The sequence below is a fragment of the Orcinus orca genome, chromosome 9 (assembly GCF_937001465.1).
Source record: "Orcinus orca chromosome 9, mOrcOrc1.1, whole genome shotgun sequence".
NCBI lineage: Eukaryota > Metazoa > Chordata > Mammalia > Artiodactyla > Delphinidae > Orcinus > Orcinus orca.
In genome coordinates, this window is record NC_064567.1 from 78,753,101 (window position 1) to 78,775,585 (window position 22,485).

Consider the following 22,485-nt stretch of genomic DNA (forward strand, 5'->3'; position numbering starts at 1 on the left):
AATCTGAGAGTAGTAATTCTTCAGAATAAGGATATTGGTCAAAGCCAACTGTTCCACTTGTACTTAACATGCCAGAAATTACACATGAGTTTGTATCATTCGAGAAAGAAGAAAAATATTTTATTACACATTATTGAAAACTACCTCAGCCTAGCTAAGTACTTCTAAAAAATGAGAGTAATTATCTTTTGTCTGTGTTTTAAAGTTTATAATTGAATGGCATCTAGGAGATTGTAGGTGTATATTTCTAAAAGGCTAGTCTTATGTTGCCTCTCCAATGCAATTGCAAATCCTTCATGGTAAGGAATGTGTTCATTTGTCTTTGAATTTTTACTGTTTTAGCACAGAATGCCTGGCACAGAAATTCAATAAATTTCTGTTGAATTACATTCAGTGCGTGTGTATATGTGTGTGTAAATGTATATATACATAAACATGTATATACACAGGGTTACCTATATACATGCATGCATATATAAAATACATAAGACTACAATGCTTTAAAATCTTGGTAGAAAAGGTGTTTGCTTAACCTCAAACTGCTCGTGGTCTCACTGTTTTAAGGCCCTCCTTACATGCGTACCCAGCCTCATTCTCTCATAGCAGCACTTCTTTAGTGCAGAACAACTGAATGGAAACCTGCCTCACCTCCCAGGAAAAGGGCGACACATTTTTCCCACACCTACTTACACAGGAAGAAGCCTTACTTCTTAAATGTTATAATACCTGATATTTAGCTTATAGGTCAGAGAACTGGGCAAGATGAAAGCCATTTGTGTCAAACCTATACCTAACGAAATTCTATTATTTAAGGATATTTCAGCAACCTACTACAAAATACTTTTCTGCATATCCCACACTAGAACATAGTAATCTCTTCAGGTAAATATCATTTTTAAACTACCATATTTTTTACTTTTTTCTTTCTCAATAAAGTAAATTAGTCATTGAACAGTTTCTTGAATTCTGGGATTTGTTTTTCAAACCAATCTTCATGAGTTCAGGATACATAAAATTCTTTGAAACAGTTTTTGACAAAATGGGCAGAGTGCTTCCGAAAACTTTCAGATCTCTTTCAACTTTTTGCTGTTCATCTGAATATAACAGTTTTGACAGCCAGCTTTGTCTCTTGCTGCCAACACCATCCTGCATTCTCTCGGGATCCTTGACAATAGTCAGGAAGTCATTCACTTACATTTATGGAGGACCCATTGTGGGAAAAGAACTGCACTAGGAACTTCACAGGAAATAGGCCATAGGACCATCACCATTGAAGTTGTCCTGTAATTAAAGTGCTATTGAAGACAAATATATTCATGATTTGTGCACTTCACTGACAGAATGAATACATAAAAACATGCCCCAAACACAGTAAATATGTATAGAGATTTAGCTCATAATGCATAATGACTGTTGGGATGACTAGAGTTAAAATAATTTATTTTGGAAGACTTTGTAGAGAATTGAATTTAAAGAGGGGAATAACCAAATTAGAGATAGAATGAACTAGGGAAGGGGACACTTACAATAATGTTATGTTTACATAATGTATATAGAAAAAGATATCTTACCCATATTTGTTACAGTACCCAGTCACTCATTTTTATACTTGACGGAAAGGACTGTGGAAAGTATCCCAAAGCCCATTTAATGAAAACACGCACAGAAAATTAGAAAAGTAAGAGCAATTAGGGAAAACCTTTAGAGTAAATAAAAGGTCGTCTTAATTTGTATAATAAAATTCACCCAAGTAAAATTGCTGGCTTATTTCTTTTCTAATAGTTTTAAAGTATCAACGCATTGCAGAGATATTAACATTTAAATACATCAGAATGGGAAGAAAGCTAGAGTGTCAATCATGTCATTTTTATGAAATTATTCTGAAATCGTCTGAGGCAAAGGAAACGTGATCTAGCTGCTGGGGTGGCGCACAGCCCGCCAGTGTTAGATCCCTCAAGTGCCACATCCTGCATCTTGTTAAATGTAACTCAGTCGTCTCTATTTCAGCAAAAGCGTCTTTATTTTCATCCGGGCACTCCAGTCTTAAAGTAGACTAAAGCTTAAGTTTGTTTAAAGCTACAATATGATTATTCCTATAAAACAATTAGTGACATTTGAACCACTTTCTGATAGACTCAATTTAGTGGGAGTCTAAGTGGCTTTCTACATTTGTTGAATGCACATTTGAAAATGCTGCTAAATACATTTGAAACAGCATTTTTTGAGGGAATACACTGGACAGATTTTTTAAAATTCCATATAGGTTTATAAAACATGAGTCTTCCTTTAAAATCTGCTTAGCATATCCCAAAACTTATGTCTAGTGAATCTAGAAAGTTTTGCCATGGACTGATAATTGTGCAAAAAATAGAAATCGGAATTCTATTCAGATTGTGACAATTGTATTTTCATACTTCATAATGTTTTGACGTCTGGCAATTATAACGAAAATAAATATGAAAATGGACATATTTTGTAGTTTAATATATCCATAAAAATTTATTTTGTGACTCTAAATGATATTTTGGGGGTATCCATTTGTAGACTTAAGAAACTGTTCAAAGATAGTGGTATAATGTTAATCATTGTCCTGTTTCTGCCAGTGTATTTTAACAGTAATAATAAAGGTAAAGGGAAATTGCTTCTGTTGAAGCTATTATAGTAAAACATTCCACTAGAATGGAAAATTAACTTATTTACCAGCCAATCAAGATTCCCTAGTGTTCTGAAAACAGCATGAAAAACAATTCTAACAGTTAAAATACTAAATAGTGCTGTTGACCTATGAGACATAATGGCTTAAAATATAAATAGTAGTAGGAAGTATTCCCATAATAGTTGTACAGGTGTTTCACCTGTTGACCTAAACTTCTCTGCTTCCTAAAGTTAAGTATGACACTTATCTGGGAAAAATATTTGCTCTGAAACGTAAATACTGATTCATGAAGCTTGCAACTTAGGTTATTTTAAAAACCACTTGCAGGTTGAGGATTTAGTGCTAATAATGGGCCCTCCACTAATTTAAGGCTTGAGTTACCGTAAAAGATACAACTCTCTCTATACTGTGTGAGCTGTGAAAGGTGGAGGATCTCAAAACCACATCTGGCCAAGTGAGTCACTGGCAGTTTGTTAAGATGGGAAACGCCGCTCTCCTTCCATTTGCAGCTGCCTGGGGTTGCAGGGCTGATTAGCGAAGGCAACTTCATGCTTGTTAGTCTAAGACAGGGTTTCTCCACTTGCTGCTGCCTTCTCTACTCTTCATATTTCCATTTAGCTATCTTATTCTTTGTGATCAAACCTCCTGCACTTGATATGTAAATTTGGTGCATTTAAAATCGAACGTGTGATACTTAAAGGACAACATTTCAACACACAGAAGTAATAGCAGCCTATGTTCTCCTTTCCTCTTTTTCATCTAACATTTGCAATGATTCTCAAAGGGTTGTCTTTTCTTTCTGCAAAAGGGCATTTTAGAATCACTGTTTTTTACCAACAATATTTACACGATACCCTGGCCCCCCATATTCAATTCTGATGTCCAGAGGTTTGGTCAAACGCTGAACTGCAGAGTCCGGCTCCATGCTCTGTGAAGGTGGAAATTCTGCCTAGGAACACTGGCTCTCTGAATGTCCTTGTACCGGGCAGTGTCAAATATGATAACTGGTTTGGTCCTAACAGCCACTGGGAAGCTGGGAGATGCCCAATCTCATTTGTAGCCAAAGAAACTAAAATCTCAATTATATTGCTACAAATTGTGATCTTGTGATTTAAACCCAGGTGTCCTGTCTCATATAATATATGCATTTTCACAATTGTGGTGGCTTTCTTTCCGGGAGTTTTGTAAACACCACTCAATTTTTAAAATAAAAAAATAAGAACTTATTGCCATTTGAAAACACTATATATTTGGTAATACTGTAGAATGTTCATTTTGATTAATGTCCGATTTAGCAACATACTGCAATAATTTGCAGGCTGTAGGAAATCTGAAGAGAGGTCTTTAATCTGAAAAGAAATCTATAATTGAATAAAAAATAATAATAACAAAAATAATTTTCCATGCTTTGAAGAAAAGACCAAATGTATTTTATTTTATGGACTATAATGTGGTTACTTTAGCAGCATTTTAAATGAACAAATTAGAACTCTATCAATGTTACTCTCTACACTCCAATCCATGTTTAGTATAAGAGCGTGGAAAACTAGTATAATTGTACCTGCAAAGAAACTATTTCTACCGAACTATTTATTCAAATTGTGAGATTTCTGGGACTAACATATATTTCCCCTGACCCTTTAATTAATTAATCAATCCATTAATTAATAGGTTAAACTTTACTCTGTGCCAGAGGTTATGCTGAGCACTGAAAATAAAATAATGAGAAAAAGTTTCTATTCTCTTTGAGATTAGAGTCTGTTGTGGAAATTTATTATAATATAAAGTAATAAGAGCTAAACTAGATATATGCACCTAGCACCATAGAATCATAGGGGAGAGAGCTTCTAGAAGACTCACAAAACATTGTGAAAAAAGTATGCAAACCTTTTTTTTAAAAAAGCAATCTTATATCCTGAGTCCCTAATGCAAAATCCTGATATAGGCATATTAACTTTAGGGGACTATAGTAGCCTATAATCAGGAGTAATCCAGCAAAATACATAGACAGTCTGTCATCGGGTAGGGTCTTCCACAGCAATAGAGAAAATATTACTAGACAGAATGAAAACAGGTACAGGATTTGATGAAAAGAAAAGAGCAGGAGGGATGTATTGTAAGTAAGTAAGTAAATAAATGAATGAATGAATGAATAAATACATCTCTCTCTCTAGACCAAAATGGGTACAGAAAGCTTTGTAGATGTTTTTTATCTTTATGGTAGAAAAAAAAAATTTTTTTATGGTAGAAAAATTTTTTTAAAAAGGATAAATTGGCATTGGTTAGCAGGACTATATATCACTAATTCTCAAAAAACTTGTAATTTGTTTTACAAGACACAATGACTGACACCTAGGCAATTCTCAAAATCTTGTTGAATAAATGGTAAATATAAAAGAAACAATTCAAGAAATATAAGTAAAATGGTTTCAAATGTGACTGGATTTAAGAGTAAAGAAAGAGTATACGTATCTAAAATTACATCTCTGGAACTAAATAAGATGTGCTGGGTTACACACAGTAGCAAACACCTACAAACTCATGTTGACAGCCCAAGAAATAGATTCCCATATTTAGTTTGATTCACTCAAATTTAGTTTTCTTATTTCTCTAAGTGTTTTTATTTTAGCTTAATGGAATTGAAATAGGTTTCACAGTAATTATTGGCAGTAAATTATTTATTAATTAAATAATTATTAAATTGGCAGTAATTATTTAATATGTCAAAACAAGACCACCAAACTATCTGATTGTATCAAAGAACATCAAATGTTATTTCTACAAAATTACACAGCAAGGATTACACTCGTTTAAAATTTTAAGTTCAAAAATTAACTAGTGGGCTTTTTTCTTATGTATCATCAACACATTATTACAGTTAATTGCTAAACTTTGAGATAATAGAGTTAAAACCTGTGTGAGAATACTATTTGTGGTAGTGGACATTATTTTTATGCCACAAAGGGTGTTTTATAATATTCTGTCTATTAGATATTTGAGGGCCTTTCAAGTGCTTTAAGTTACTAAAGTTATTCATCAACTTTGAAAGAACAAGCAAGAGACTAATCAGATCGCCATTTAAGTCCTCAAGTCAAACCATTTTTAACTTGGATCTGTAATTTAAGAAGATTCAAGGCTGGACATATTGGATGTTATTTTCTCTTCTCATCAATACGGCATGAGAAAATGAATTTATGTTGATTGATTTGCAAAGAGACTTATTCTTTGAATATGCCCTGAGGGAAAATGGTGGAGACTTGAATTTTCTTCCTAAATCACTTGTAAATAATAACTGTTAACTAATAAACAAGGCGTTTCCTAATCTCTCCCATAAGGTGACAGCTGCTCCTGTAGCCAAGGCAGTGAAATGAAACCTGGCATATAATTCTGACACCAACCCCACATCACAAAAGAAAAAAACGGAGGGCATAGACTAGACCACATGATATTTAACACTTGAAACAATACAGAATAGGGAAGAAAATAATTGAAGTCCTTTCTTCCTAACTCTTGCAATTTGGAGAACTCTGTGCCCTTGAAAAGCAGAATGCACTGTAGTTTTGGAGTCACCATCCGCCAAACAGTTGGTTTTGCCATTATAATAAAGACTTTTAAGGAGCTTTAATTCTAGGCTTCAGCATTTCTGTTCCCTATCGTAATCAGTTTCAAACTCTTTAAAAACATTTTTAAGAAAAGAAAATAGGCTGCTTCCTAGAACATACAGATTTTAGTAAACTTACATCTGAGGTGCAACATTCTTTTCAGTGGTAACATAGGGAAACTATATGCATCTGCTTTGCCTGAGTCAGATGGAAAGTAGTCCTTTAAACAATACTGCCTAGTTTCTTCACTTTGTTTTGTTTAGTACAGATCTGCTTATTTGTTTATTCAGTGAGAAACTGTGTGCTATACCTTTGCTGAAAGCAAATAACTAATAACTTCATGTCCTGAAACACTCAACAGCCAACCTGCTCATTTCATTTGTATTCCAGGGACGCCTCATTTTTTCCTCCTCACTGCCTAGCCTGTACTGATCAGTATTAACAATGGGATTTTTGTCTCACTTGAAAACTTTCTTGTTCCATTTGAGTTGAGGTGGAGACACTCTCACTTAAAAACAAAACAAAACAACACCACAATAACAAAAAACCGAAACAGGTATTCTGGTATTTTCAGTGTTTAATTATTGCAATAGATTAATATTCTGGAAAACTGCATTCACTTATCAGATAATCTAATAAAGAAACTGTAGTGATTACACTGCTTAACTAGGTGAAAAAGGAAAAGTCCCATGTTTAAAACATTTTGAAATGTTGAAAAATATGATCGATTTAAAAAGTCGAAAGAAAAGAGAGACTGTGGAAATGGTAAATCCTGTTCCTATAACTGGATTTTAGCCACTTTTGGCTACATAGACACTAAACATAAAATTTTATGCATCCCTTTTTTGTCACTCTCTTCTGTTCCCCCGGCCCACAAACTTAATAAAACTCACCTGCTAGCCCTTCGAATCAAATTCTCAAGGAAAGGGAAGCTACCGCCTCACCTTACTGCTAAAGAACTTCCCCTGTAATTTCTGATACCCCTTAATGGTTTAAATTTTTCTTAAAATCTAGAGCCATAGCTAACGTGACTGGCCAGTTTCTGGACCCCTGCATTGATTTAACATCTATCATGTTAATTCATTTGAAAAACAAAAAGGCTTTTATCTTGAGTCCCTATTTACCTTAAATCTCATGATGAACACTGATGTCACAAGAGAAGACATAAAACTGTTTTTTCTTAAACTGTTGCAAGTTCAGTTCCGAGGAGGGGCTAGCTTATTTTACTGAGATCTCTGTTCATGGGTGGGTAATAGGCAAAGACAGGAGTTAATGCTTCCCTAGAGATCGAATTCCTTCTGCCTTGTACCAGTCCTTCCTCTCAACTCATGCTTTCACACGTTGCTTGCCCCAAAGCATTCACAGGGGTCAGATTTTAAAAAAAGTTTAACTTAATTTCTTAAATATTGCTTTTAACCTGCTGCCACCCAGCCCCCCGTTCTCAGCGACTACGGCAGTAGTTCTTAAATAACTACCTTTTTTTGGCTAGAATGAATAATACATCAACTATTTAGTTTTCCCAATTAATAAGATGTCTTTTGATCTTCTAAAGAATGTTTTCACCCACACAATTCTTTTTTAGAAAAAAAAATAATAATTCAACTTCCCTGTACCAGAAAAACCCTCATTAAAAATGAATTTCCAGCATGAGATGTCAGAGCAAGGGCAAATGTTCTAATCTGAAATTTGCTGTAATTCTGTTGATCATAGGTCTTCCTCATATACTAATGAAGCATTCTCTTGAAGGAAAAAAAGGGAGATAGCAGATGTTGAATGGAAACTAATATAGATTTTTTTACATGACTCAATTGAATAACACCTTGGGAAGAGTATGGAAATTTGTGTTTGTTTTTTAGTATTGGTTTCCTCCTTGGTGTTTTTTGTTAGGAGAGCTGGTTAACCAACTCCTTTTGAAATTCTTAACTTCATAATTTCTCTTAAAGAGGTCATCTACTTTTGTGGCTGGTACACCCTTTGGGGGTGTTTATCTAACCATAGTGAAATGGGGCTGGAGCGGGATTGCAGGGAGAGGCAGGTATGTTTAATGAAGCGCACCATAGCATCAAGTACACTTAATCCACTCAATCTCTTAAATATATCTAAGCTGTTTCTCCTTATATTCTTTTATGCACAAATATAGCAAGTGTTTTTACCTACCACTCACAGAAAGTTTCAGGCTGTCTATAACCTGGGGAAGCACTTGGAATACCATCTCACAAATTAGAACAATTTCTGCTATTAAACTGCAATGTTTATTGCCATCCCAGTTTGTTTCATTAATTAATAACAAATTATAGAAAGTGTACATTTAAAAAATGTACGCATTAGTTTTAGCTAACATATGAAAAGATCAAAAATACATTTCCAATGGAGAATTGCTTTAACATCTATCTTCTTTGACTGTACTGGTCTTAACTGAAAAAGAAGAGTTAACCAAAGTATTGTGAAGTTGGAAGAGTTGTTTCTCTAGAAAATCAAGCACGCCACCCAGAAAACTGCCTGTCAAGAGTTTTATACTTGGAAGTCTCCGTAATCCATCTCAATATGGAGTGGGGTGAGATTAAAAACTACTGATTTATTTGACAGAAATATATACAACAGCATGATCATCATATTAAACACCTGCTTAAATATGACTCTGTAGCAGGACTTAATCACATCTGAAAACTTGAAATTTAAGAAGATATTATAAACTCAGTTGCAAGTAAATTATAGCATATGATGTAGATCGTGGGTTAGAAAATAATTGAAAATAGAGATACTGCTTTAAGAGAAACAAAATAAGATTTTTCACTTGTACCTTAAAAAAACTCAACGTTAAAAGGTCAATATACTATGTATGACTTTTAAAAACGTAAATGATGCAGTAAAATCAATGGTTAATGTGGCAAATACAGCAGGCTTGACCGTGTCAGGGCTGAGGTCACAGATTCAGAGTAGGGAGCAATGTTCCTTGGGAGGTGAATCAAAATTCACATTTCACACATGCAGATTTTGATAGATTCTGATGACATCCACCCAAGTCCACCTCAACTTTGCATCTACCTCAATTCAGAAATAGGTTTAACCTCGGTTATCCCTCACACGTTTGGGTGTTATAAGAAAAACATTGAAAGTAACTTTATTTAACCCTGACCAAAGTCAATTGAGAAAGCAGTAGAAATATAATATTACAAATACTTTGGTAAGTATTTTTCAGGAAGTAGTTCCTTCCTTCCTTCCCCCTTCCTTCCTTCCTCCCTCTCTTCCCCCCCTCCCTCCCTCCCTCCCTCTCTCTCTTTCTTTCCTTCCACAATTAAAAAAATTCTATCTGTGGTCACACTTTTCTACTATTTTATAATTTAATCAGTCTAGAACAGTTATGCTTACATAAAAAATTTCCTATTCTCACATTTTTTAATTAAAAAAATTACAGATAAGTAAATATAAATGTGAATTCATTGAACTTTCAATTGTTTGAAAAGACCCAAAGATCATAAAAATTTTAGAGGGTAAGAAAAATGTTAAATAAGTACATTAAAGTTTTTAAAAAATTTGTGTGTATATAAACATGGGGTGTCAGTGCTACCAAATTCCAGGCTTCAACATTAAGTTATTTATTTTACAAAATAAAGTAATTCTGTCATGATTTTGTGGTTCAGACTCCAGATTGAATGTCTTTGTTCTCCATGGAGTCAATTCTGACCCTCTTTTATCTGAATTTTACCTACAACCTTTTATTTTTCCTGGACAACATCAAAATGTTTCAGGATTAGACATTACGCAAGTGAAATGGATACATTTCTAAATTTGCTTATCCTGTTTAGTTTTGACAAATATAAACTTGCTCTGCTAGTCTAGGTAACAAGAGCTGGAGAAAAATAGATATTTACAATATATATTAATGAAAATGGTACAAGTATTTAAAGTATTTAACCATATGTGGTATTTCAATAGGATAATTCGTTAGTCCAGTCTTCTAAATAATCCCAAAGTGACATGAATTCCTCTGCAGAATGAATGTCTATAGAGAGTAATCCATGGAAGACAGACAAGCCTCTTGTCATTTGCAGCCTTAATCCATTGCCTAGAGCGTGAAAAGTGCTCAGGATAACAAGTGTGGGAATCAGTAAAATCAACATTATTTTTGGATTTTATTTTCTTAACAATACTGACTGATCAATAGGCTGGCGGAAACTGACAAATACAATAGGGTCTGTTTGATGAATCAATCTAGTGAAGTAGAAAGAGAATCCCTGCTCCCCCTCCCCCATTCTCACCCCTTTAAATCCTCTTCATTCTCTTCCTCCTCGTCCACCTACACTTACACAAACACACGCACACACACACACACACACAGAGGGAGAGAGGGAGGGAGAGAGGGACAGAGGGAGTTGCTCTTTCTCTATTGGTCTATAGACATTAAGTAATGAAAGCTGTAGTGACAATGCTTAGGTCATTTTTTATAAGAATACTAAACCACTTTCAATAAGTGTTTATGTTTTTAATTGTAAGACTCACCCTTTCCTTTCAGCCAAGAAATTTCCATATTACTAGAGCTCTCTCCTCCAAATTTCTAACGTGTGCTGTATGTGGGGTTGGGGGGAGGGTGCAGAGTAGAGAGAGTTGGGGAATAAAGAAGGGAAAGTTCTGTCCTGTTGATCTTCATACGCCCTTCCTCAAAACAAAACAAAACAAAACAAAACCATAAGGATATCAGCTTTGAGAAAAATTGAAAGAAAATACGAAAGGAAATTTAAACACCTCAGGCAACATGCCTGTTTAGAAAAGAATTAATGGTGTTTGTATGACTGCCTGAATACATGCATATATGTCCACAGAAATTTAGTAACCCTTCACCAGCTCATGAAGACGCAGAGATATTCTCTTTATGTTGGTCCTTGACACCCAGCAGGGACTTCTGTGAACTTTGTCATCTTCCTCTGCCCTTTAAACCAAAACTAGGGAAGTGGCTTTAATTAATGAGATGTGATGCACTAAAAATGTTAACCAGACCATTCCAGGAGCTGGAAAACCATACATGTTTTTAAATTCTGAGTGTCCTTTTGAGAATCCCCTGTTGTAATTTATAATTCTCAGTGGACCTATATTTGTCTTGAGCTGATTGTTGAAATGGGCTTTACTAGGAATTTCTTCGCTGAAATTGCAGTGGGGCGGGGGAAGGGGAGGGTTGATCCAAGGGGGTTTCTTGGGAGGAGGGAATGATTGCTAACAAGGTTTTAAAACCTCCAGTGGTTAAAGTTATATTGATGAAAAGGACAGACGTATATATGCATATCCATATACGTATATAGGCATAAACATACGTATAACATACAACGCACAAGTCCAAGCAGAATTATATAATGAGCATGAGTTGGAAATTATGTAGGTAGCAGAATTCAGATTTTTTTCATCAAAATTGCACCTAAAAATGGCTATAAAACAACGCTTGCCTTGGGAAGTAAATTTATAGCTACATGCCTTTCACAGGCACGTTGGAGTGTTCTGCTCCCGGCTCTAATCTCTACGAGATGTTTTTTGCATGTGTTGTGTGACAGGAGGGAAGGGGAGTGGGCTGAGCTCGCCTGTTCTCCCATTGTCAGCCAGTCTAGTGAGTGTTGGGAAAACCTGTCTGTGGGATCTTGTGTCATCTCTCCCTACATGTGTACAGGAAAAGTCCGCGCTGCTCACGGTTTCTCTCTCTCTCTCTCTCTCTCTCTCTCTCTCTCTCTCTCTGTTCCCCTTTCATTCTGCTTCCCCGGAGCCGAATGAAGCAGGCAGCAGGATTAGAGTCCGCCAGCTATCAGAAGAGTCTAGATAAAAGGAACTGCTTCTTAAGCACCACTGCTGCAGCCCTTGTTGATTTTTTTTTCTTTCCACACAACAGTTGTGCCTCATTATCTGGTGCCTGGCTCGATTTTTTTTTTTTTTTTTTTTTTTTTGGAGGGTTTGAAGTTTCTGGGCTTCAGTGACTGTTACAGAAGAAGAGGTGTTAGTGTTGCCTGGAGGTCTTGATTGTCTGCATTTATGAATGAAACTGACCTAAATCACCTGTTACCTCCAGTTTCCAGATTGTTTGAACTTCTGTGGCCGCACAATACGGGACCCGAGACTGAAGCAGCATAGGACCCACAGTGCCTGCAGCATGGGCTGGTTCGCTAGGATTGTCTGTCTTTTCTGGGGAGTATTACTTACAGCAAGAGCAAACTATCAAAATGGGAAGAACAATGTGCCAAGGCTGAAATTATCCTACAAAGGTAAGTTTCTCTTTTCCTTTTATTTGACTAGCTTTCTAATGCCTCCCTGCCCCCTGCCTTTTCATTCCTTGAACTCCCTCCCAACCTAAACCGTAAAACCTTTAGTTTAACCTGCGAAACCTTTGTGATCGTGTGTGTCTTTTGGAGGTGATTGAAACACTTTTTTATAAAAGCATGGCTTCTGTTGGATATATGACAATTTAAATGCAAACAAAGAACATTTAATCACATTTGCAGAGAAAAGCTGAATGCCTGGTAAATGCTGATCTATATATGTGATCATATATCCTGATAATTCTTCTGACTCTACTCCTATTAAAATATTTTTAAAAACCACTATTGCAACAATGGTCTCTTTGTAGATGTGAGTGCCTCACCTATAATAATTATTATGATACATTGTATTTTCTTAGTTTTAGACAGTAAATGGTTAATTGTCATCATGAATATTCAGTTTGTTCAGATCTGACAATCAGATGCTTAACATAAGCAGTAGATCATGGTTTGCCAAGAGAATATAAACTGGAAAGAACAGACTAGTTTTTCCACAGTGTGTTATGATTGTACAAAAGACTGTGTATTTGGCTAATTGGTGCAAAGCTAAAGCCTTTGAAATGTAATGTTATTTGATTCTATATGTACTTCAGTGAGAACTGAAGAGATACTACTTTCTAGTTGTACAGCTAGCTGTGTGAACTTCTTTTCAAAAAAAGTATAAATTTAAGAAGAAAAAAAAAGCCTTATCACATGATCGGTCTGGTTACATCTTAATGTGTATGCTTGTTTTTTAACGAGGATTTTAAAGAAAATATTTGTTCTATATTTGTTTAGATAGATTTTATAGATAGATGTATAATATCATGCTAATATAGATTCCAACATGGTATATATAACTTTTAATGGAAGAGAATATTTATATAACTGAGGTATTATTAAAATGGAGTTGAAGATTAAACTGTTTTAACTCAAGTAGTTTTACTCCCTAGGGTGTTGCTTTCTTATGATTCTCAAATTTCTACAGTTGGGGGTGGGGCAATAAGAAGCTTCAATTATATTTTGTTTTTAGCCTATGATGTGAAAGAAAATAACTGCATCTATCTGTAGAGATGTCTGTCTACTATACATTGCTCTTATGCCAGAAAAGATATTCTTTAATTTTCACATGATGGGGAACATCTCTTTCTGAGTACTCTAGTGTGAATGAGAACCACAAAATAAGAAAGACAGATGTAATTTTTCACACTTTGGATTAGAAAATTAAACACCTACTAAATGTGTTTGTTTGTATTTAATACTTAGATAAAATACATTGAATTGGAAAATATATTTATTTTTGGTATAATTTTTTGGTTATTAAAATGAGAATGAATTTTAACCATTAGCAAGCAGAATTGCAACTGTACTCATATAAGGTTTTTAAAAATAATCAAAAGGCACCCATTAAATATTTAATTAAATCCCAATTGTGTCTTTATATAGTAACTGTCTTTAAATTATTTTCCTAGTATATGATATTATGGTATCTGTGTTTTCATCAGTTTTTGTTTTCTATTTTTACTCTTTGAGAGTATTTCATCCAATGATTCTTAGGTTAATCGTCCACTTTCTTCAAGTTTATATTCCTCATGAGTAAGTTTTACGTACGAGTTTACTTCCTGAAGATGTGAATAGCTATATGCTATAATTTTGGAGTAAGTTTGAAACATGACATGCATTTTAAAAATCTATATTTGGAGATACTTGCCTAAGTGCTAAATAAATTGCAAAATCAGTAGGAACTGAGAATTATTCTTATTTATTTTGCAAGAATTTTATTTCCATGGTAATGGATTACTCTCCATTAATAGAAAAGGCACCAGTTCTTTCTACATATTAAAAGATAGCATTTAATTAGAATAGCCCTTTGTTATATACAAATACTTTAAACTTGTCTAATGAAGTGAGTTGTATATATTGACAAGATGTATATATTTGAAACTGTCTCTATGAGCTCTTTTTAGCAATGGTATCCATTAGAATTATTCTGCTTTCCTTTAAACCAAAAACTGCCCTACAGCTACATAACAATTCTATTGATATACCTAGAGCTTGGCAATTTGGTAAAACAAGCTGTGAAATGAACAACACCAAAAAGAATAATAGGGATGGCCCAAGCAATTTTTCTTCTGCCCTTTTATTGGTCTGTCATTACCTTTTTGTCTCTACATGTACACTTGTTTTTCCAAAGCAACTGCCTGGTAGCCAATTGTCAGTACTTTGTTTCTAAGCTATAATAGAGATTTTTTTTTTTTTAAGCTACTTCTTTTTCCTCCTTAATTAGATGTCAAACACAGTTAAAACATCCACTGCTTTGCCCTTAAAAATATTCTAGCATGATTCATGAAGAGTTAAATCCCTGCCAACCCTAATTTCCCATGGTCACTTGTTTTCAAAGATCCACCATTAACCCTCTCATTTCTCAGGTTGCCAGGACGAAGTTTCAGGCAATCACTGTGCTTACTTTCTACTTGTCATTTTGCCTGGTAGGAGATAAAAGAGATTTGATATGTTAAATGAGAAAGAAAGAGAAGAACAAGAAGGCAGCCTTTGTAGTGGATATACATATATATCTAATAAGGTACCTCTTTACTTTCTAGGAACAGGAATTAAATAGATGTTTTCAGGACCATCTGGAGAAGTGATAATATTAGAAAAATGGGGTAGGCTGGCTTTTCCTCTGAACCAATCTGATTTAGAATCCTTGCGGGGGAAGCAAATGTGAGAACTCTGTAAATCTCAGCAGTCACATACAAATTATCCTCAAGAAACATTCACTCAGAGATACTTTTCCCTTCCTTAAATTCATGTAATATAGCTAGATGTTATAATGCTTCTTTTTAAAATTGATGAATAACTGTTTATTTGCCCTACGAAACTAGTCAAATTTCACTTTTCTCATGAAATACCAGATTATCATAAAATCTTCCTTTTGGAATGTGTGGTACAATGAAGACTTCAGAAAAACGTATGGAAATCACAAGGAAATAAATTAGGTCTGGGGTTTTAAACAAATGGCAAACATTCCATCACTCAGTGTAATGAGCTTTTCCAGGACATTGTGTGCTTCAGTTTTAGTAGAAATCAAAGACACATGCAAGTCTGAATGTGACGGTGATCATGTGAATCCAAAGATTATATCAGTGCCTTTAACTTTACCTTCATAGGGAGGACTTAGTAAATAGCCCTTAAATAAACGGTAGACATTTCAGAGGCTTTCTTTTCATACTTTGTAAAGGTTTTTTTGTTTTGTTTTTTTTCCAGAGTCAAATTGTTTAATTATTGTAAGAATGAGATTATTAGTTAAATCAGAATTCTCAGACATATCTTTTTGAGAGATGATAATGTTTAATTAAAAATTATGAATTAAAACTTGCAAAACCTTTTTTATTTGCCATTATTCAATATATTATGACCACTTCAAAATTTAATTTGTATGAATAATGATTTACTAATTAAACTTGTTGACTTTTCTGGGATTTTCATTAGTCTGCCAAAGCACAGGCATATATTTACATATTCGTACATATATGTATACACATATATGAATAGGTGAATATACATGAAGGACAAAATTTATGTTAATATTTTAGAGTTAATAAAAACAATCTTGGCAATCTACACGTGGTAAATTATAATAAAATACTTTACAAATAAAATTGTTATTGGTTTTGAAGATAGTCATGTGTTAAATTACATATGTATATTATAGCACACGTGATCTTTTTTTTTAATATTTATTTTTTTATCTTTGGCTGCATTGGGTCTTTGCTACTTTGCGCGGGCTTCCTCTAGTTGCAACGAGCAGGGACTATTCTTTGTTGTGGTGCGCGGGCTTCTCATTGAGGTGGCTTCTCCTGTTGCAGAGTACGGGCTCTAGGCGCACGGGCTTCAGTAGTTGTGGCATGCAGGCTCAGTAGTTGTGGCTTGCAGGCTCTAGAGAGCAGTCTCAGTAGTTGTGGCGCACGGGCTTAGTTGCTCCACGGCATGTGGGATCTTCCCGGACCAGGGCTTGAACCCACGTTCCCTGCATTGGCAGGCAGATTCTTAAACACTGCGCCACCAGGGAAGCGCCAGGCATGATCTTTTGAGTCTCATGAAAAGTCTTCATGAATATCTCAAGTATTCAAGTAATAATATAAAATGGAATTTGTCTTATACTGGAAATCTCCTCATAGCTAAAATGGAATGTGTCTTTGAAGAGTAGGGTAGTAACATGTATATTTTCACAGAGCAAAGACATTATAAATTCTTTGCAATACCTTATCTCCAGTAGTCACTGCATATATGGCATCAGATCTCTTATTTGCTGATTCTTATTTAGTATGGCCTTTTCTTCCCAAATTCTTTTAACTTTAAAAATCATATTTTGGTTCTGAAGTCTTCGATTTGAGCACGCTGAAAACTAGAACTTTTTATTTATCTACTTGACAAGTATATCCAGGCAAAATAATAAAAAACAATATAATATGAAATGCACAGTATCACATCTTGCGATCCAGTGCGGATCAGATCAAATGAGAGCTAGTGAAAGTCTCCAGTTTGAGGCTTCTCTGTTTGGAGCTGCCAGCCAGATTGGCCTTTGAAATAATAACTTATCAGTGCAGACTTTGGCAAGTAAGAAAATGACTGAGACCACAAAACCACCCCATGTAAGATAACTCACCAACTTTTGATAATGATGTGCAGTCTTTAATAGCTTAAGGAAACCTGAATACTGAAGAGATGAATTTTCCAATTCTAACTTTTTTAGGTTGTTATTTCTCTTCATATATATTATTTCCTAGACTCCACTCTTGTCAGTGATATGAAATGCCTAAATATTTAGGCAACTAAATGGAGGTATAGATCTGTGATAACTAATTTTTCTTTGTTTTCTTTTTTCATTATCATATATCAATCAAACATGATTTAAAAATATGTTGTGATTTTCAGTCTATTATATTTAAATTCTATATTGAAGAATTAATGCTATTAAAGGATTTTTCAGGAATAAATTTCATTGGAATCCATCAGTATGATTGCATATGTTCCTAGTAACAAAATAAAAGTTAAAGTGTTGGTAGCATAGCATAATGTATTTCTATTTAGTGTGACTATATAATTGTATTTGAGATGTGAGCTTTAAGTAACTTATAAAGTTATCAAGAACTTAAAGTCAGCTGTAAGGAAGTGTGTGGTTTAACTTCTTATCCCAGTTTCTCTCATTTAAACTTCAGTGGTACACCTACGTATCACAGTTCCCAAGATCAAAATATCACACACACCTTTACATCGTTTTGGAGAACTGTAAAATCTAAAGTCAGGACTATTTTAAATAGAATTTACACTTGAGTTTTTAAAATTCTTCCAGTACTGAAATAAATTTTTAATTGATCATTATCTATAACATTCATTTACAAAGTCATGATATTATAGCATAGAGAGTTACATATTAATTGATGAAGACATTGCACTTATCAAACCTTCATGAAAATAAAAACCTATGATAAAATGATCCATTAATACAAAGCTGTAAGTAAAATCTCCAAAACTCATGACAGTGTCTTAGTTCATGCGGTGAAAGCTGATTTTAAAAAGACCAGCAGTTGTAAACATAAGTTAGAACCAGTGTGAATCTTGGGATGGATTTTACCCTTCATGACTTCTAAGGTGCTGTTTAAAGGAAGTACCATGATTTGCAGTTCTATGCTTCTGCTAATAGGTGGCACTAGCAATTTGAGACAGTTCTTTCATTAGTTTGGAAATGGGAAGGCTGCTAGGATAAATACACACAGAGTAGTGTGTGGAGACCAAGCTTGGAAAAACCGGCATGAGAGTCAGGATACGTAACAAGCACAAAACAGAAGCATTAGTTAAAATGGAATTTGCTACAGAATTTGATGTGTTCTTTGCATTTATTGGTACCTTCTGACCCTCAAAAAGTAGATTGTTGTAACCAAAATTAAATAAATAATGTAATTTAATTTAAATGAGAATTTACATGTGCAATTGGTCTATAAAATGTAAACAAAATAATGAGTGAAGCAGTAGTAACAAACAATCGGAGTGATGGAAGGACAGTGTCCTGTGGATATGTATTAATAATACATATATAATTATTTTAAGCCTGGATCATAAAGTGAACTTAACAGGAGCGAGGCAGCCTGCCTGTGGCACATTATCACCCTCATTTATAATTGGAGAGTGGCTAGTTGAGAAGGTAAAATAATGTTTAGAAAATTACATTTGGTATATTTTTAAAAGAATGACTCCTTTAGATTTGTAGGTTATTTTAAATTATTATCATAATTAAACATACCAAAGAACCAATAAATTCTATCTGACACAAATAAGTCTAAATGTCTTCAGTTACTATCTCCTTCCATTGCCAAAACATAAACATCAGTATAAATAGAGAATTTGCACACTATTTCCAGACAGTAACGAAGCTGGACTCTGTCAAACCCAGGATAAGAGGATATACAATTTATACTTGAATTAGGGAATAAAGATAAGTAAAAATAAAATTCTGTGAATAAATATGAAGAGTGAATTGGTCTTAGTGTTTTCTACAAGCTTAGAGTAAAACTGAAAGGGACCACGAATTTAGGGAGTCTTGTCATCTCATGAATGAGTCGTTGAAACTACATATCCAGGTTTCCTTTGCTTGAAGAGATGTGCCGTGGGAAACAATGTTGACCAAAACTTTACAGTAACTTAATTTGTTACTGCAATCATAAACATGTCTTTGGATAAAATATAACATCACCCACTTGAGTCTTCATCAGCAAACTAGATGAAGTTTAGTTCTATTGATATGTCCAATGAGTTCTTTAGTCAAGAAAACTACTTATGTGGATCATCTTTGTTGTGTCAGATTGTGAGGTTCTAAGGCCAGATTGTATGGTTTTTCATTGGTATAATCTCAAAGGCTAGCACAGTCACTCATTGAATGAACTTGTGCTTCATTGGATACACCTTGTTTTTAACCGCAAAGTATACCTGTTTATAAGTGAGTACAAAATTAATACAAATCTGTAATAAATCAATTCATTATAAGTGACTAGTACGTTATAATGTGGTAGAGAAAGTAAAGTCAGTTCTAAATGCTAAGGTAGGAGGATATCAGTGGAGGCATTTAGATGCATGCAAAGGGCAGTGGTATCTCCACAAATAGAGTCTCCTCTGAGCCAAGCTTATTCCAGCACTGAATCACAAAGTGTCTGGGTCACCTTTGTTTGCCTGCAAGTAGGAGATGGAAAATATATAACAATAAATGCATCTTAGAAGCCTCTAGGAGAGAAATTATTTCATTCCTTTCAACAAATACCCTGAGTTTCCTTATTATGGTATCTCAGTACACACAACAAGAAAAGAAAGTGAGCGAGACAATTCTAAAATCAAATAGTGGCTAAAGACATACTGTCTCCTTATCACTCTTACTGTATCTGGATTTTTGTGTAGAACAAACTAGTCCTACCAAACAAAGTTGAAAATGCAATCGTTTAAAAGTTTAAATTGGCTAGATTTCATTGTCCACACTTTTGGGAGAATCCTGGCTTTGCTCTCTGACAACCTGCTAAGATTAATGTTGCAGAGCTTCTTCTTACCCTTGATTCCACTTATCAAGAGCAGCAGTTACTCATTGCCCCTTGCTTTTCATCTCTAAGTAAGCCTCTGGCTTACTTTGGCTCTGTGCTCTATGGCCTGGGACCACCACCTACTTCCATCCTCAGCCCTTGCTCCCAAACCCCACCCGCCCAGGAGAGTAGATATGATAAGAAAGATCCACAGGAATCTTTGTTGAAGTGTGATGTGCAAAATATATGTTGAGTTTGTTGTTTAAGATCCCAATCTTATATAATCGAGATGGTGAGAGAGAACAGTAGGCTACTTTCCTTAGTCCACTTATAGGTCTATAATTGGTATCTAGAATATAAATTAATGTACAGTGCTTGACTTTACAGTCTTATAAAATATATGTTAGTCTTGTGACAAGGTAGAATTATCAATAGGAAAGGAAATAATACAACTACCCAGAGTGCTCTTACATACAAATCATAGTTATTCATGGTGTGTAAAAATGATTAAGTCCTAATCCAAGCACTTCCAGAATATATTTGGGGAAAGCCAAAACAAAGTTCTTTATGCCTGAGGTCAAATCAAAACTATACAAGCACTTTTGAGTCTTTATAATATGTGCAGAAATTTTACCTTCAAATTTGAAATTTCAAGAGAATAGACTCTGCTCTGTTGTAATCATCCTTTAAGAATTAGTTTAAATGAACCTAGGTTTTCATTAGCTATGCAAACTTCAATTATTTACAAAAATAAGTTATGATAAATAATAAGCATTTCTTACTTGTATTTTATATGTAAGACAAACACACAAAACCATGTAAGGCAAGTGGCAGATTTCTTCATGAATAAGTAGATTCTTGGATAAATAAAGTGAATACATAATGGGACTTCTGAGGAAGGTGGTATCACATCTACCTAGAGACTTCAGGGAATTTTGTAAAATAAGGCATAAGGAAGGTGGGCCTTGAAAGACAAGAAGTATGTGAGAAGGCAGAAATAGAAAAAAGTGACAATTAAACCACTATCAAAAATATTTGGGGGATATTTTTTTATAAAAGCAATATATTTTATAAAGTATGTAATAATACAGTTTTATATATATATATTCTTATGCATTCAAATGTGATATGGAAACAAGTGTGTCCTTTAACAAGGGGAACTTAAAGTTGTAGTATGTCAGGCTAGGAATGTCATCTAGTTAACAGGTGTTTGTCTATGTTTGACTGAAAATGAGAGCAAGATGGACAAGTGGCACATCCTTGAAAGACTTTTCCACAGTAGTCACAGTGGTCATTTGGGTTTATTCCATCTCTCCTTTGAGATTTATCTGTAAAGTATATGAGACAAGCTTCTTTCTCACCAATGGAGAAAAGAGGAAAATTGAATGTTGTTATCCAGTATAGAAAACACTGTGACTATTGTTCCTTGAAATTATAAAATATACTGGTTTAGAATGCAGGTTTCTTCTTGTTCTCCTAGTGAATTCCTATTTTTTCTTCTGCTTTACTCCATTATCTCTGTAACCAATCCACCAACAATTTTTTAAATTTATTTATTTATTTAATTTATTTTTTTTTACATCTTTATTGGAGTATAATTGCCTTACAATGGTGTGTTAGTTTCTGCTTTATAACAAAGTGAATCAGTTATACATATACATATGTTCCCATATCTCTTCCCTCTTGCATCTCCCTCCCTCCCACTCTCCCTATCCCACCCCTCTAGGTGGTCACAAAGCGCGGAGCTGATCTCCCTGTGCTATGCGGCTGCTTCCCACTAGCTATCTGTTTTATGTTTGGTAGTGTATATATGTCCATGCCACTCTCTCACTTTGTCCCAGCTTACCCTTCCCCCTCCCCATATCCTCAAGTCCATTCTCTAGTAGGTCTGTGTCTTTATTCCTGTCTTACCCCTAGGTTCTTAATGACCTTTTTATTTTTTCTTAAATTCCATATATATGTGTTAGCATATGGTATTTGTCTTTCTCCACCAACAATTTTGAAAAGAGCAACTGCTATTTTATAAATCATATTTGTTTTTAATATGAAGACACCCATATCATCTATATGATGATCATCAAGTATTAAGATGCCCCTTTAACTGTATATTCCTGTTATGTGCCACGTCTTTAAATGCAAAGTCATATATTACATATATTTTAATTTGCTTGGCACTTTGTTATCATTCAGGATGTTCCTCTGGCTCACTTAAGAAGGAAACTTAGTTTCAGAACAAACAAGCTAGTAAAATCTTGGAACGTTTCATAACATATTAGACAAAGTTGTAGGTTCGTGGTATTTTGCAACACAAACTGCAAAAAGTTACTTCTGGAATTTTGGTCATAATAGAATAATCCCTTGTACTTGCAGAATTATATATAGATGAAGAG

General features: G+C 34.4%; 1 protein-coding gene across 1 annotated transcript in view; it reads left to right on the forward strand.

Moving 5' to 3' along the window:
* The first annotated feature begins 11,932 nt into the window (after positions 1 to 11,932).
* SEMA3A (semaphorin 3A) overlaps positions 11,933 to 22,485 on the forward strand; it is a 232,946-nt gene continuing 222,393 nt past the window's right edge. The window contains exon 1 of the mRNA XM_004263415.3: positions 11,933 to 12,497. Within this exon, the coding sequence (XP_004263463.1) occupies positions 12,386 to 12,497 (112 nt within the window). The 5' untranslated portion in view covers positions 11,933 to 12,385. The remainder of the gene's footprint in view (positions 12,498 to 22,485) is intronic.